Here is an 18,209-nt window from a genome sequence, read left to right on the forward strand (position 1 = left end):
TTGTCCCTCTTGCACATATAGACCATAAACTTCTTACTGTGCAAAGCCCCTCAAATATCTCCAGGCACTCTTGAAATCGAGATAATAATTCTATCAATTCAGGGCCAGGAAAAGAAAACAGACTTCTCTTCTGACAGTTCACACACAGCTTTATGGTTTTGTCATGACCCTCAGTCCAGCTCTGACGGGTAGAAGATAGATATATAAAGATTTATATGGCAACTCTCTCCCAGGGATATAGTGAAGTTGTGCCGTTGGGAGAACATTGTCTGACCAACTCCAAAGCAAGCTTTATTTTGTCGTGCTTTGGAACAGCATTAGGGTGGAGAAACCGATTTATTTTTGAGAAAACTGTGTAAAATCCTTCCAATGATAATGAGTTGATTCCGTTAGCTCACTGAGTGCCAGTTTATGGGCATTTCTAGTTAAAAAAAAAATAAAAATAAAAGTGTTCTGCTCATGTTTTTGTACAAAAAAAGGCCATGATTCGCAAGTTCTGAAGAGGCACCTCGAAGAACATCTTGTAATGTTTAAAAAATTGGAGCCCAGCCCAAAGAGGTGTCACAGTTACCATCACTCGCTCAGGTCCAATGTTGGGAAATAACAATTCCCCACGTCGCTGAGGAACAGACCAAAGCTGTCAGCCTGGCCAGCAGTCCCCTGGCGTGGGAAAGGCCTTTTAATGTCTTATTTCCTCCTCCTACGGCTCCCTCGTCTTTCATCAAACAAGCATGGACGATAAATTTGTTTTTTGTTATTGGTGTCTGCTTTCTGCAGTAGCTGTGCTGATGTCTGTGCTTTTACCTCTCATCTTTAATATTAGTTGGTCATCTACTTCTCCTCTGACGCAGAATTAAGTAAGGTCTAGCAGAAGGTTTAGATGATCAGGAGGCTGCATGATGCATGGATTGTAGATAGAGAAGCCAGCGATGTCCTGCCCTGTTCTCAGACAGCGAAGTCTTAGATTTTCAGTATTTGCTACAGGAGAGTAAATTTAAGCAATCGGTTCTGCAAAAGACCAAATAAAAGTTATTCTTGCTTGGGTTGATCTAAAGATTCATATCTATTTCAGATGCTATTTTGGAACTTTCATTGTTAAATGTATTACATTTAGTAAATCAAACTCAAAAGTAAATTCACACAGCAAAAAATTCTTTTAAAAGTAAATTATTTTCTTATACTTAATTTTTTAAATTAAAACTTAAGACTAGTTAGGGTTTCAGCTTCACTGGAAAACTGGAACACTTCTGTAGAAATGAAAATATTCTGTGGTAACACCCATTTGCATCAGTAAAACATTACTGTCAAAAAAAGTTAATGTTTCATTAGATCATATTCATTTTTAATATTTTACACTTTTATAGGCCTTTCTGTATTTCCAAAAACTTGGGAATTTAGTCCATCGCAGGTCTGAAATCCTCCCAGATTATTTGTTCCACCTAATTACAGTGACATAACAAGGAATTTTAACCAGTCCTGAATTTTCCATCCCTCTCTTTCCATTCTTGTGAGGCTTGGGTGTGTTTCCAGCTCTTAATAGGCATAGAAGATATACAACATGCAAAGAAACCTGTCTATCATCTGCAGATATCAGGTTAAAAATGTCAAAATGATTTGAGAAAAACTTGCATTGAATACATTTCAGGCTGCAGTGTAGATTTTTGGGAAATACCGTCTCTGTATCATTCAGAATGGAGTTTTTCCTTTATGAAAGAGGTAGTGCTGAAGCCCATGAATCACCTCCCAGGTATTTTCATAACACCATAATGAATAATGGTTCTGAGTCTTGACAAATCAAGATGGTAAAGCATTCTTAGACACAGAATCATTTCAGTTGGAAGAGACCCTCAAGATCATCAAGTGCAACCATAACCTAACACTGGCATTAAACCATGTCCCTAAGAACCTCATCTACACATCTTTTAAACCCCTCCAGGGATGGTGACTCCACCACTGCCCTGGGCAGCCTGTTCCAATGCCTGACAGCCCTTTTCGGGAAGGAGTTTTTCCTGATATCCAATATAAACCTCCCTTGGAGCAACTTGAGGCCATTTCCTCTTGTCCTGTCACTTGCTACTTGGGAGAAGAGACCAACCCCCTCCATGCTACAATCTCCTTTCAGGCAGTTGCAGACAGTGATAAGGTCTCCCCTCAGCCTCCAGTTCTCCAGGCTGAACAGCCCCAGTTCCCTCAGCCACTGCCATCACACTTGTGCTTCAGACCCCTCACCAGCTCCGTTCCCTTCTCTGAACTCGCTCCAGCACCTCAACATCTTTTTTGTCATGAGGGACCCAAAACTGAACACAGGATTTGAGGTTTGGCCTCACCAGTGCCCAGTACAGGGGGACGGTCACTGCCCTGGTCCTGCTGGCCACACTATTCCTGATACAAGCCAGGATGCTGTTGGCCTTGTTGGCCACCTGGGCACACTGCTGGCTCATGTTCAGCCACTGTTGCTCAACACCCCCAGGTCCTTTTCCTCCAGGCACTTTCCAGCCGCTCTTCCCCAGCCTGTAGCGCTGCCTGGGGTTGTTGTGACCCAAGTGCAGGACCCGGCACTTGGCCTTGTTGAACCTCATACAATTGGTCTCAGACCAACGATCCAGCTGGTCCAGATCCCTCTGTATGGCCTTCCTACACTCCAGCAGATCAACAATCCCACCCAAACATTAATATAAAGTTCTCTCATGAAGGACATATGAGATACTAAACTGACAAGAACAGATGCTACACCTGACCTTAGCCAAAAGGCTGAGAAGCAAGACATACACAGCGGTATGTACACAGTTAAATTATACTGAAGTTTTGTTCTTCTAGAGCATTTTCAACATGAAATTTAGGGATGATTTTTCCAAGGGTAGGTACGCTGTATTTTACAAAACAGGCAAAGCAAACTGGTTTTAGTTTTGTGAGAGGTGAATCTTTCCCCTAGAAAGCACTAGATGGTGGAATTAAGTTCCCACAGGTAGGATGAGCTTGGCTAGACCCTCCAAGGCACAGTAAACACATTTGCTCTGAGCCTGGAGGTGGACACCTATCGCTGGGAGAGCTAATGATGCTGTTGGAGACACTTCTCAGCTGTGCAAAGCAGCCTCATTGGCGCTTTTTCCTCCATCACATAAATCTCCTCAAACAAGTAAATGGTACACTTTTGCAAAGCAGCCAGGGAAGTTTATCCTTTTTTTTTTTCTTTTTTTAATCTTTGCTCACTAGGAGTGGCTCAAATATCCAGAGATTTAGTGTTATGGGCTCTCCTACAAACAGCAGTGTCAAATGTCCTGTTTGCTATGCACAGAGCCACAACTACCACAAAGACATTGCAAAATTTACAGCGAGTCTGCAGTGGAGTGGAGAATAACTCACTCAAATTTAGGCTGGCTAAGAGCGATGTGGTGCTGGCTGCTGGGAGTAGGAAAGTTCTGACAAGCTGGTGAAATATTGACTTTTTTTATCCAAACTGATCCTCACAATTCCAAATTCTCACGATGATGTAGTCTCAAAATTATTCCAACTTACAGCTATGCAAAAAAGCAATAATAATGGCAAATTCATTCTTGTGTCTTCCGTGCACTAAGAATCTCCCTGATTATAATCCGGCCTCAGCGATGCACATATTCTTTATTTCTACTGTCAGAGACTCCCCAGTAGTGCGCCTCTATTTATGGTCAGCTTCTAGTATTTGAAAGGAAATGGGAAAACAAAACAAAGCAAAGCTAGACAAACAACCTCATGCTCAAAACGTATCTAATAGGATGGGGGGGAAGTTTTTCCCCTATGGTCCTAGTGATTATTAAGTGGCCACAGTCCTCAAGCATGAGGTTTGTATATAATCACTGTCTTACAGCAGAGGTGTAAATATGTAAATATCCTGGGCATACTGAAGGCAATGCATGAAGCCATACACTCTGTGAGGAGAAATCATAAGGTCACTGAGTTCTTATAAAATGCCAAGGCAAGAAAGGACCACCATATCCATCTAATCAACATCTTTCACTCCACAGTCCATTCTTTTCTGCACAGAATGTATCATTTATCCCCCCAAATATATTAAAACATATTAAAAAATGTGTCTGCACAAAGCAACACAAATGGTAAGAGAAGCTGGAGAACATCCCTCACCTCAGGCAGACCTGAGCTTCATGATGGGGACAGAGGTATGGGAGTGGTGTTGATATGAGGATGGAACTGAACCTGAATACTTCACTCTTTTGAGGAGTAATCCAGCTGCTGGGTTTTTTTTATAAGTGGTAGTAGTGATTATGATGTCACCATTTTAAGGAATAAAAGAGCTCCTTTCTTTGGCAAAATGGATGCAGGGACCTGCCTTCTTCAGTGAATATATAGATCGTAATATATATAAAATATATGTGACATACATAATGTATATGACATACATATATATACAGTGTGTGCATAGATTTCATATATTGGATGTGTAGATTACAGGTATACTGAACTGCCTAGCTACCCCCAGCTGCCCACACTCCAGAAGAAGGGATGTCTGACAAGCCCTTCCAAAGCTCTTCCCAAGCACCAGCAGCTCCTCCGAGCAGCTTTACCCCTCTCCACGTCCCATAAGGAGGCCACACTTTGCCCAGGGCCTACGGCACCCAAAACGGTGGCACCCACAACAACCAATGTTGCCCCTGCTCTCCACGGCACAGGCCCGGGATTTTCTCTCATGATGCCCTTTATCAAGGCTAATGGAGAAAATACAAATCATAGAATAGAATCACAGAATAGTTTGGGTTGGAAGGGCCCTTCAAAGCTCATCCAGTGCCACCCCTGCCATGAGCAGGGACATCTTCACCCAGATCAGGTTGCTCTGAGCCCCGTCCAGCCTGGCCTGGGATGTCTCCAGGGATGGTTCATCCACCACCTCTCTGGGCAACCTGGGACAGGGTTTCACCACCCTCAGTGTAAAAAATGTCTTCCTCGCATCTGGCCTGAATCTCCCCTCCTTTATTTTAAAACCATCACTCCTTGTCCTGTCACAACAGGCCGTGCTAAAAAGTCTGTCCCCATCTTTCTTACAGGCCCCTTTTAAGCACTGAAAGGCCACAATAAGGTCTCCCTGGAGCCTTCTCTTCTCCAGGCTGAACAACCCCAGCTCTCTCAGCCTGTCCTCCCAGCAGAGCTGTTCCAGCCTCTGATCATTTCTGTGGCTCCTCTGGCCCCTCTCCAGCAGGTCCATGTCTTTCCTGCACTGCGGGCTCCACATCTCTCTCAGAGACAGGACCGCTCCCTCAGGGCCCGCCATGGCGGGCGGGCAAACCCCCTCCTCTGAGACATCGGCTGAGCCATCTCCGTCACAGATAACGGAGGAGACGCGCCCGCCGCGGGGCCGAGCCCGGATCTGCTTCCTGGGTTTCCTTTCGCTGCGGCGGGGACCCGAGGGGCCGAGCCGGGCGCACCTGGGCTGTGCCGGGCCCGCCCGTCCCCGCTGACGCCGTCCCCGCCCCCGGCCGCAGCACCGCGGCAGCGCGATGGTGCCGGGGTGGGTGTGCGGCGGGGCGGGCAGCCGCCTGCTGCGGATGGCGGGGGCCGCCCGGAGGCCGCTTCTCCTCGGCGTCCCCCGGGGCCGCAGCAGCCAGGCGGGGGGCAGCCCGGCCACCCCCCGCATGGCCGTCAAGAAGCGGGGCTACGACATCACCAGGAACCCGCACCTCAACAAGGTCGGTGCCGCCGGGGACCCGCCTTGCCGGGGTGTGAGGGAGGGGAGAGGGGCTGGGTGGTGGGGAAGGTCCTTGACACGGATCGCAGGTGTGCTGGGTTGTCGGTGTTCTGGTAGCATTGCCCGTGCCCGTCCCCGGGGTTCAGGCACACTCCAAAAAGGGCTGAAACGCTTTGGGTCGTGGATTAATGTGCACAGAGCCCAGGGCGAGATTTATAGGTGGTCACCGGGTGGTTGGGACATCGGTGGCTTCTTCAGAGCCAGTCACCTGGCTTCCCCAGGCCGGCCACAGCTGCCGTGGTGGTGGCACTGGAAGAACCCAAGCAAGGCTTTGGCCAGGACCTGAAGTCGTTTGCCCAAAATCAGCAGTGAATGGGGCAGCAGAATGCGTGGCCTCTACTATAAATCCAATATCAAAACGTGGGGTATTTTGATGTACGTTGTATTGCACATGCGGGAGCGGAACTGATTGTTTACGCCTTCATGTTAAAACAGGCACGTGTGGTTGTTCTCGTTAATCTTCCTTTCATAGCACATCCATAGCAATGTGCGATCCGCTACCTAAACAGCGTAATTTGCTGGAATGAATATGTACTCATGCTCGATACTGGAGGAAACCTCAACCTTTTACAAAAAAAGGAAGAAAAAAGGCTTTTGGTGAAAGATTTTCAGCAAAGTCTGCAAGTTGTGTGAAACGAGACCCAGTAATTTAGCTCCACGCTACTTTTCCATTCCTGTCCATAATTTGAAGGAAAACAAAACAAAACAAAAAGACAAAAACCCCAAACACAACCTGCATGCAAATTTTGGGATCAGATGTGTCCGATTCAAGAATGTTTAGTTCCAGCTTCTTGTATTAATATTGCTAGAAATAGCTACAAAGATGTTAATTACCTTAAAAATACACAGGTATTAAACATGATATTGATAGTTGATGCGGCTGTGAGTATTTGCCATCTGCTTAGTATGTAGTTATCTGGTAGATGAGCCTCCGGTGTCGTCTTCTGGAGTGAAGACTCTGGATGGCAAGTTGTACATTGTGGGTGGGCTGGGTTACATCCCCGGGTACCATTTCTACATCCATTGAGGGGTCCCCGAGGACCAAGGCACAAGATGACACTGGATGTCACGGAATACACAACAACTTTGTAGGCAATCTGATTTGAACCATTATACAGTGTGTGGCTGTGAGACTGAAGAGGAATTGCCAACCGTCTCATAAGCGACAGTAATTCATCAGCATTAAGTGGTTTTGATGAGTTTTTCTTCAGCATCTCTCTTGTTCTCTTGGGTGTTCGATGACAGTTACAAAGAGTCACATAGCTAATGTTTCTAGTAGTCTTACTTATATGGCTTTGAACTGGAAAATTAATACTTTGGCCTTTGCTCAGTGTAATGCAACAATAACACACGAACAGCTGAATTTCTTGTGTGTTTTAAATTGATCTCACTACCGCAGAAGGAGATTTTGAATGTCACATTTGACAACTTTTAGAACTGAGGCTTTGCTGAAGTGTTTTCCTGCCTTCCAGTGAAATGAGGTATTTTTCTTTAAATGGAATCTTGGTCCATGTGGAGAGAAGGGAAGAAAACTGCTTCTGTTAGAGGTAAAATATATTCCGGTGTGCTGTGTTTAATTGGCCATGAGAAATTTCCCAGCTGGTCTCCAGCCTGGATGTTTGCTGTTTATGTTGCCATGTTCCTGTGTCAGTACAGACCTTATGGTCGTTGATAGAGTCATCTACAAAACATCCAAGCGAGGACAGAAAGGGTTAACATCGGTGGTAAGAGATGAGGACTAGTAACTAGTAGCTAGTAACTAGTGTTTACTAAACGCTCAGGCTCTCTTTCCAAATGTTTTAAACCAGACTTCTGTTTTTCTGTGGCTCTTAACAGTTTGTTGCAGTATGTAAGGAATTAACTGTGTTCAAATGAATTAAGGCCCTTCAGACAGTTGGTATGTGGTCAAGGTGTGATTGATGGCTCTTTGGTGTGCCACGCTGCAGTGCTGGAGGTCAGAACTGGGGATCTCGATGGGTTTTCAGCTGTTGTACTCTCATCACTTGGCGATTACTCTTTACCCTTTTGGTTTCTAAATGGGGTCATTGCAGTGAATCTTACTTCAAGTTTACATTTGATTGAAGGCTGCTCTGCAGCCTATACATCTATACATCTCTTCAAGAACCTCTGGAAAAGTTTTCCAGACGTGAGGCTTTGGTCAGCCAGTGCTTTATTCAATGTCCTGGCTGTTCTACAGATTTTGGGTGAAGTTTAAAGTGTCAGTGTAAAGCTCTGAAGTGTGTGGTGTTAATTCAGTGCAGACTATGTGTCTCCAGCAGAATCGCAGACAGGTTTACAGTCTGAGGTTATTGATCCAAGTCTTTGCTTGCTAACTAGGTTGAAGGTGCTTTGAAGAAGAACCAGACTCAGAAGTCACTGCTGACAGGTCCTCTGTAACACCCTCAGTATCAGTAAAAGCAGGCTGTCCTCTGAAAGCTCCTCTGTTTTCCAAATCTGCCTGAGAAGAAAAAAAAAATAGAAAAACTGGTGATGGATGTAAGAAATTTTCAGTTGTTTTGTTCCTTTAGTCAGTTTCCTATTTGAAGTTGGCTGTAAAGGACTCATGTAAAGGACTGGGATTCCTAAATATCGATCAAGAGTGGATTAAGCATGGATTGTAAATGAGTCCTCTCCACTCTTAAAGTTATTTGGCCAATCTGTGCATCGCGTATAAGAACGTGTTTGACTAGGCATTTTGGGGAGAATCTAGAGGGAAAAACTGCCTTGCCGTTAAGGCAAGTCTGAGTTCCATCTCTGAGACTGGGTTTGATTATGCCTCAGACTTTCTCTGTGACATTGGAGAAGTCACATGCGAGGAAATATTGTAGAATCCTTGGATAGTAGGAGGAACTTTGAAGACAGAACCAGTTATGCTTCATCTATCCTGATGAGACTGTATTTTTTTCTGTGCTATTCAGAGACGGTTCTTCCTTCTGTTTGTAAGTATTACAGCCCTTGTCTGACCTAAGGGCAGGACTCAGGAAATGTCAGCGTTCTTTTGAGGGGTACTCGCGGTCTTAAAAGGCAATAGCAGTTGTTCTCAGTTGACAAGAACAGTCTCGAAAATAATAGAAGGATGAGGAAGAGCTTGTCTCGTGTTCTCATGAAGTGGTTCTTCTTTTCCTGTGTTTGAATGCTGCAAAATTGGAAACCCTAAAATTGTTAACAGTGTCAGATAACCACAGAGAACTGGTAAGAGTGTTCTGTGACCATCCAAGTGCAAGCAGGGTTCCAGGAGGATTTGGTAGGAGCTTTGGTCGTTGTTTAGTCTGGAGAAGAGGAGGCTTAGAGGTGAGCTCATCACTCTCTAGAACTACCTGAAGGGCAGTTCTAGCCAGGTGGGGATTGGTCTCTTCTCCCAGGCAGTCAGCAATAGGACAAGGGGGCATGGGCTTCAACTCTGCCAGGGGAAATTTAGGCTGGATATTAGAAAGAAATTCTTTCTCGAGAGAGTGGTCAGGCATTGGAATGGCTGCCCAGGGAGGTGCTGGACTCACCGTCCCTGGAGGTTTTTAAACTGAGACTGGACATGGCACTTAGTGCCATGATCTAGTCAATGGACTGGAGTTGAACCAAGGGTTGGACTTGATGATCTCTGAGGTCTTTTCCAACCCAGTCAATTCTGTGATTCTGTAAGTGACGTGTGACAGGGCAGGAGCAGAGCTGGACTTGCTGAGAGACAAGTCACTTCTACTGTGGGGCTTCAGCCTGTGAGAAGCTAATTCAGCACTCGGGTACTGGGAGGAAAGATGTGCCACTCCTCATTTATCAAAGTTGCCTTGTGTTTGGTGTGGGCAGGACCGTGTTGCGTCCTTCCTCAGATGCTGCTGCCCGTTCTTAAGATTTGTGACGTTTTGCGCATCTCAGATGTGCTGCTCATGACACCCCAGTTCTTCCAGGCATTCTGTCAAATCCACGTGCCCTCTCTGTGTTTTAACAAACACAGGCTGAGCTGTGTTTGTTCCCGGTTTGACCACACGCCTGTAGGGACTCAAAAATCTTGTCCAAAATCAACTGTAATTTTGTTCATGACATCTGAATCTGACTGCTCTGTTCGGTTGGAAGGTTGACAGCACTTCATGGCTTTTGCTGGAAGTCCTAATTTTGAGATAAATCCTGCCTCCCTGGAGATCTACCATCACAAACAGATGCAGAACTAGAGGTTGCAGGTCTTTTTCAGAGTTTCAGATATTGCCATATTTGAAGGGTTGAGATAATACACGCAAGTTCTCTGCAAGGTGCAGTGTGGAGATCAGAATCTGGGATCTTCTGTGTACATCTGGATAATACCCTGTGCTCTTCTGATGTGCATGCATGCTCTCTATTTCTTTTCAAATGAATTACCAAAAAAACCCCAGAAATTACCAGTCTCCGTCTGTAAGAATGAATCTTTAAAGAATTGCTGTAGGTTTCTGCAGTGTTTCTGGAATGTACTGCTGTACACATCATTAAAATGCAGAAAGTTTGTTTGTCCTTCAGCTTTGCAGGGATTGGAATTGAGCTGAGGGTTCTTTGAACATGATGTCATTAATTTGCCCCTGCAGCTGAGAAAAAAATGATGCATCTTGCATGTGGCTGGGCTCGGCAACTGTGTGAAACCAGCTTAAAATGGTTTCTAAAATGATTGCATTTAAACGAAATTAGTAATGAGCACAAGAACAGTGTGTCTGAAATGGCAGCTGGCAAGATCACGTTGAGGCAGCCTTCTGTTTTCAGATTAGTAAATCTCTCTAAATCCACAAGGTTATATTCTTACAGCTGGAGTTCCTGGTTGCCTAGCTCAGGTTTGGAGAGATGTAACTACTGAGGTAGGCACGGGGCTTTAAGTGGCTGCGTGACTGCCAGCATTTGTTAATGTACCATCTGTTCATGTTTTGCGAAGCGAGAGTATGAGGTGGGCAGAGTTTGGAGGTTCCCCTTTATTTTCTAGAAGCCCATAGCTATTTGAGCAAGATTTGGGGGACAAGTTTTAGACTGGTCAAGTTCATTAAAAAAACCACTGCAAGTTACTAAATACACTAAAACCACATCTGACTTAGAAAGTCCCCAAACTGAAAATAATGAAAGGACGGGCTTGTGCAGGGAAGAGTGTCTCCTGTTTACCTGTGATGTTTACTCTTTGTGAGGCTTATGGCTGCTGCTGGAGACACGACACTCATGTAGATGAACTGACCTGGTAGGACTCTTGTGTTTCTACGGATATGAAATGAGACACTTTCATGGATGAACTCTGCAGCACATAGGCCACTTCAGACGCAAATCAAACCACAGCTGAGAGAGAGATCTTCATCAAATAATCTGGAGCTGAAATGTGAGCTGGAGCACTGTGCAGTGTGATGAGCCTTCCGTGGTGTCCAGGGCAGAAAAGCTGTTTTCATGTTTTTAGTGATTCTTTCACAGTCATAGAATGTCCTGAGTTGAAAGAGACTCACATCGAGTCCAACTCCTGTCCCTGCACAGGACAACCCCACAGTTCACACCGTGTGTCTGAGGACGTTGTCCAGTCTCTTCTTGAACACTGTCAGGCTTGGGGCCGTGACACCTCCCTGGGGAGCCTGTTCCAGTGTCCAGCACCCTCTGGGTGAAGAACCTTTTCCTCATGTCCAACCTAAACCTCTCCTGGCACATCTTCCTGCCATTCCCTTGGGTTCTGTCATTGATCTCCATTATTTCACCATTCAAATGTAGGTGTATCACCATTTACTTCAGTGGAAGCAAACTCCAAGGGCATGAGGTTTGGCCCAGTATTTTGGCAAATGTGGTGGTGTTCTGGCGATAGGATTGCTCAGCTAGGTTTGTTTTGGCCTTCATCCTGGCATGTGGAATTTCATTTTTGTTTGTTTAGTGTTAATATCAAGCATATCTTTATCTGAGTCCAAAGTATCTTTTGGCAATGACATTTCCTAATATTTTGGTACCAAAGAACTTGTCATTATGGCATGGTCAGCAAACTAATCCCAGACTAAGTCTACTGGTGCTTCTGGTATTGGCAGCAGCCTGCAGAAGTCCCGTTGCTTCCCCAGCTTGGATCCCAGTCCCTGTCCCTTATTATAGCCAAACCAGGAGGCCATCTGCTTTCTTGCCCCTCTGCATAACCTCCTGCCAACACTGTCACTGTCCTTGGGGACACCACTGGTGCTTTGGGGGTGGAGTTCTGGGGGAAGAGCTTGGAAGTGCAGCGGAATCTGGTGCTGCAGAGGTGAGAGGGTGCAGATGCAGAGCTGCCTCTGCCCGCCTTGTACTAACCCTGTAGTAAGTTGGTTGTTTAGCCCTTGTAAATGCATTGAGAGGTCTTGGACATATCGGTTGGGCAGCTTTTAGAAGTGCTGAGTTTATGTTTGTGGTCACTGTAAGATACCAATAAAAATAAACTGCGTTTGGACCAAAATACTTGTTTTTGTTTCATGAGCAGTTTATATTACAAAAATACCTTTAAAATTGACTTTAAGTTGTGGAAAATCATCAGACTGGCAGCTGCCTATGTTGCTCTCTTTTTATCATGCCCTTTCTTTTAAAGAAGCCATAACCCCTACACCAGGCATGTTTTGGTAGGACAGAGCCAAGACTGAATGTAGCTCTTGTTTCATAGAGGGGACAAAGTTTTTTGGCACTTGAGTAAGAATTGCACTGAAGTAAAACAAACTGTTTGCTAAATAGTATGAAAATTGATATTATTGCCGTTAGAATGGATCTGGGGTAAAATGTTGCAGCTTGCTCAGCATTCCTGTCCATTACATCCAGTGAAACGTGTGGCCAACAGCCAGTTGATTACTTTGGAAGCGCTGTGGATGTAAGACCGAGCATGTTATATATGGGGCTGGTCCTGTAAACAGTCATCACTGACCTCAGCAGGTTTCAAGCCTTGGCCTGTGTAAGTAGCATGAAATATAATGTCATTGACATTAGAAACTATGTGCTGCTGCATGTTGAGTCATTGGTGCTCGTCAGAATTAGTGATGATTTAACTGAAGCTGTGGGGAAGGCAGCGCTAATTCACAAAATGAAGAGCCAGATTTTATGGCTTGGCTTTGGTTTGAGATGGATTTGCCATGCAGTAAGGTCCCTGCTAGGGATGGGTCCAGTAGCTTTGTAGTGCAGGATTTGTCCACTGATTTTTTGCTGGCACTTGCTGAATAAAACTGGACCGGGAGCAAATTCTCTTTGACTTGATTTTGGATAAAGAGAATGTAAACGTAATTCTTCTTTAGCTTCTATAGCAGCCACCTCCAGAGGAGCACTGGAGCTGCTGTTACTGACATTCATTTGGAGCTGCGAAAGGAAAGATGGGTCTGTAATGAAGAGACAAACCAACCAGAGAAACTGAGTGCTCGGGATCCTGAGGTCTGGGTTTCAATGCACAACGTCCTTCCTTCTAGGGGTAAAAGCCCCCAGCAGGTCAGACAGTGTGATCCGTACACCCCAAAGGCCCATAGACTGACACCAATGCTCTAAGAGAGTTTTACTTTAGTAGGAGCAGCATGTGGATTTTAATTCCTTTATTACAAGGTGAGAGTGTTTTATATAAAAAAATGCCATTCTGCCCCAGTTTTATCAGTGCAGTATATTGAAATTGGTGAGTGGCAAAAATGAGTTTTGTTAGGCTTACAGCAGATGTAGATATGCAAGATCATCTTAAAAAACTTACAGGATGGCCTCAGCTGTGTAGTTTGACCCTTAATCTTCTGTCTTTAATCACCACATACCCAGTTTCTGTTCTGTTTTTCATCTGCTGACACAATCAAGTGCAGTATGCAATTTCTCAAAATCAGCATAAATTCCATAGCTTGCATGTGCTGTGGGAACAGAACATAATAATTACAAATGGTACTGTATATTTTTTTATATTTAGAGCACAATAAATGGGATTCAACACAATAAGAGAGAGTTTTTCAGTTTAATACACAGTAATAATTTTCTGGCTGTACCCTATTTGTCTCTTGATGCTCCTTTCCCCGCCCCCACAAATAATTCTTTGTTTTCATGGCATCTGCAGAGCCCGACATATAATCAATTTTTTTTTCTCCTTACTAAGAAAGCATATTGGAAAAAGCACACATAGTCATTTTTCTATTCACTAGACGTGTTTTGCTGAGGGGCTTGCGCTCCAGCTCTGTTCCACAGAGATGAATACGGGGGATGGAGCTGTGCTTTATGCTCAGAAAGAAAGAATCAGGCACTGGAGGTGTGTTTATGTGAGAGCCCGGTCTGACCCTGCTGTAACCATGGCTGGTTCCTGGGAGAACCAGGATTTAATCCATGGACTGTTAACAAGCAACTGCACTCCATTGATACCCTTTGAAGGGGGCATTTATGGGTGTTTATAATATTTAGGCTTTGGAATAGTTTCCTTTTCTGACTTGCTCTAAAAGTGATGCTGTCTTACCTTTTACCCTGGCTGAAAAAAAACCAGAGTTTTTGCTTTGTCTTGTGCTTTTCCTCTAACTCTTACTTATTTTTTCTGTCTTTTTCTCACTGACTTAGCAGACTTGCTATCAAACCTTGAACAGCCTATTGTAGCTCTCGCCCAAGTAAATTCTTTTAGGACTACTGACTGGGCTTTAGAGCTGTTGTGAGCAGGTCAGACAGGCCTTGATGCTTGGGGAAGAATAAACACCACTATAATGCCCTCTCCTTCAATAGAAAGCTTAGCACAGCAGCAAACTTGACTACTTACAGCTTATAATGTGTTTAAGTAGACATGATGAGTGTGTTTTTAATTTTTAAGCTCCTCTTCCAGGCCCACGGGTGACACTTGTTATCTGTCTCCCCAAACAACATGACATTTTGATAAATTACATATGTATTGTCAGCCTCATACAATATCTTTCAAAAAACGTTTTAAATGGCAGCGCTTTTTATAGTTCTGCAGCTGCCAAACACAAAACTCAGACAGAAACTGAGCAGACTGTGGTTCTGACAAAGAAAATAACACCAACGCAAAAGTTTTCTGCGTATCAACATTTTCTGCTTCACTTCACTTTGCAGCTCTCTGTTGTGCATATGTCCTTCTTCAACACGTGGAACCGTGGAACCAAAACAGATTTTTACTAAATTTCTGTATTGTATATCTATCTATCTATCTATCTATCTATCTATCTATCTATTTATCTATCTATCTATCTATCTATGCACATATATATATATTAGCTCCACATCTCAGAGCAATTTTTTCTGTGTGTCTAGCTTATAAAGTGATAAGTCTTTTTTGTAATGCAGCCATATGGGTTAACTCTGTTCAGCCTCATCAAACACGTAGTTAAGGCTTTGGTGTGTTTTTCAACATAGGAAGGAATTAGTTATTTTGAATATAAACAGTGTTATGTTCTCCTGGACAAGACATGTTGAATGTTAACTCTTGGGCTTGGCTAATGGGTTTGTCACTTCCCCAGTAGTTAAATTCATTATGGAATCTATTAAACTTTGTTTAATCTTTGTTTGAATGGTTTGATGTTAAACCTGCAGGTAATTTTAGCTGTGATTATTTGCAAAGAGAATGTATTGTGTGTGCCAAATCCTGTGATTTTTGGAAGTGTCCAGATGATGAAGCGTTTCTGTTGTCAGGATGGTCTAAGCCCGTAAGTGGGGCAGGGGCTGGAGGGAGAGATAACGTGTTTTATCGGACCAACTGGTTTAAATGGGGAGGGAAAGAAGTAAAACCAGTGGCTTTTATGTTCATAGCCATTCTTCTAGCAACTCAGGTGTTTTTTATCCTCAAGTAGATCAGTTGGTCCAATAGACAAAAAACAACAAAAAAGTCCAACCCCCAGGCTTTTCCCTGTTAGCCATTTCCTACCTCACAGGGAATGAGATGTCTTCATGTTGTCGTTTGTGTCTGTAGTTAATTGCTGGGTTAAAACAACCCTGTCTGTAAATCAGATCCCTGATCACAGGTAGTGGAGGGACAAAGCCCTTCTCTCCCCTAATACTGTATAAAGGTTTTCAAATCTGGCCATTAAATGAGCCAAATAACAAAAATTACTTGCTGAAGTGCTAGGTCTGAATACTGTGTAAAACAAACAAACAAAAACCAAGCAAAAACCAAACAAATTGAACTAACGAAACAAAAAAATCCCAACTAAATATAATAAAAAATGTATCATATCTCCCATTGATCTGCATTTTTTATTTTTTTTTAACAAAACCTCTTTAAAACCAAAAAACATCTGGGAGAGATTCACCATTTGCGCTAGTGCACTGTGAATAAACTCCTGAATTGCAGCAGATGCTGCTGGAGGGAGGAGCAAAGGTTTGAGCTTCACATTGTCCTGGGATGGTTCAGCAGCTCAGGTGGTCGCTGGGTGAGAGACACAGTTTGTGCAGGAGGATCTGAAAGTGTTTGAAGTGATGAGGATATTGGGACAAAGAGCTGAAAACTCCTCTTTTCCCCCAGTGCTGAGCAGATGGAGTGGCTTGATGGGTGGAAGTGATGGAAATCAATAATACATAAAAGTGACTGTGTGCTCCAGGTAGGTATTAATACATCTAGAGAAAACTTTCCAAGCAGAAGTTAATGAGGATCCTAATGCATAATGGCCTGTGTTCTGCGGTGTCTGCTGCTTTACGCTCACTGCTGAATTCACTTGCATTGTCTTTGAATGTGATATACTTGGCAAGCTTATAAGACACCAATCTCAGTTGCTCAAAGGTAAAAAATACTTAATTTCCCTCTCAAGTTTGGAAGACTTTCAGTGTCCGCACCACCGGGGCTTGTTTCTCATTGCACGCATGCAACAGATTCCTCTTGGGTTTGGTAGATTGCCCAGGTTGTGATGTGCAGGAGACGTGTGTGACATGCCTTTCACTCCAAGTGCTGATGCCAACAGCTTTTACTGGCTTATATCTGGGGGAAAAAAATGCTTGCAACAGCATTGAGGTGTCCCTGAGCATTGCCGTTTGGTCTCCAAGAAGCAGCATAGGGAGGATTTCTGCTGATTTAAATCAATTTTGCATTGAGCCTTTTTTGAATTTAGGAATAAGAAATTGTACTGTTCAAGACACGAGATTGTTTGATCACAAAGGGATAAAAGTGGTATAGTGTGAAATTTCACATCTTGCTCTGTTAACAGATGGTAATTAAAAGGGAAACATATGTGAAAAATTGTGCTCATGAATTGTTTAAGCCAAAATCTCAAAGCAAAAATGGCATCTGCCAATATCATCCATTTCTACTGTTACAAAAAATCACATGAAGACTCCAGCTGCTTCCACAGTTGTGTATCCCAAAAATCAAAAGTACTTCTTAATACTCTATTTTAGCATCATCTGTCCAAGCTCATTCATCTTCCTTATGAGCTTTGGAGCAACCAGCTCAGCGCTGCCTTTCCAATGCCAAGAGGTGTTCTCTGGCACGCCGGCGAGAAGAGCTGGACTCGTGCACAAGAGCTGCTGGAGGAAAACCAAGAGCACTGAGCGAGATACCTTGGAGAGTTTGAAGCTGCCCTGGAGAGTTCTTGTAGCTTAATAAAACTCACAAAAGTGCTGTTGCGTTGTGACCTTCCAGATGTCCACTGGTCAAGGGTAACTGGGGTTATGAAACCAGAATGAATGCGTGACTGTTGCTTGCTGAAACTGGGCCACTCTCCCTGCAGGCAAGTAATTGTTTTGGATTTCACATATTAAGTGTGTTTGAAGTTCTAAGATAACAAAGTCATTTCTCATATAAACAGAAGTGATGGGAAGGTACTGGAAAGCAGCAGCGAGGCTCTGGCTGCTGCTGGAAAACAGGTTTGGTGTTGGCCACTTTTTAGACATTAATTGCATATTAAAGATAAGCGTTAATGGCTTAGTGGTGAGAGTGCAGCTGTAACCAGATCTTGTTGTTCTGTCCAAGTGCCTTTCAGGTTTCCTGCAAGGTCAAATGTCCTATTGACTGGCAGTAGGATTGCTTTGCCTGTAAGGATATAGCTGGTGTTTGGTGGACTCGCAAAATGAGTTTCCCACTGAAGCCAAATATGAAAGTGTATGAGAGTCCAGCGGTTCCACTTCCTGCAAAGCTGGAAACCCTTGTAGCCTTTTTTAGGATTTCCTGTAGGGAAAGAGGGATATTAATCTTGTTTGACTTACAGAATCATAATATTTGCACGGCAATTTGTTACACAGAGCAAGAAGTTTTCAATTAGTGTTTCATGAGCAAATTCAGTGAAGTGGATACTTTTAACTTTTTACTTTTTGTCGAAGGATAAATAAAGGAGTTCACAAGACCTTAAAGGTTCAGCAATGTTGGAGTAGGTGAGTAGGACAGGGAATGAGGTCACGGATCTGTGGGGAAGCAACAAAGAGCTGAAATTGTTCCTGTGTCTTTCTCCATGTCTTTGCCTGGCATCATCATAATTTAATCTCTGAACTGTAGCACTGTATCGAGTGTGCTTGTGGGATGCATAAACCTCAGTCTTGTTGATAGAAGTATCTCTTGGTCAATTTACTGCTGGTGTTAATTTTCCTAAATGTTACAAAATTGCTCGTAAATCTGAGCTGA

The 18,209-nt window shown here is 43.7% G+C and overlaps 1 protein-coding gene across 2 annotated transcripts in view; it reads left to right on the plus strand.

Annotated features, from left to right (window-relative positions):
• The first annotated feature begins 5,391 nt into the window (after positions 1 to 5,391).
• The window catches only part of ME3 (malic enzyme 3), a 133,764-nt gene continuing 120,946 nt past the window's right edge, over positions 5,392 to 18,209 (plus strand). For both annotated transcript variants that reach the window (XM_082060952.1, XM_082060954.1), the window contains exon 1: positions 5,392 to 5,675. In XM_082060952.1, coding sequence (XP_081917078.1) covers positions 5,487 to 5,675 — 189 coding nt within the window. In that variant the 5' untranslated portion in view covers positions 5,392 to 5,486. The remainder of the gene's footprint in view (positions 5,676 to 18,209) is intronic.

This window comes from Streptopelia decaocto (assembly GCF_964273445.1).
Source record: "Streptopelia decaocto genome assembly, chromosome: 1".
NCBI classification, from domain to species: Eukaryota; Metazoa; Chordata; class Aves; order Columbiformes; family Columbidae; genus Streptopelia; species Streptopelia decaocto.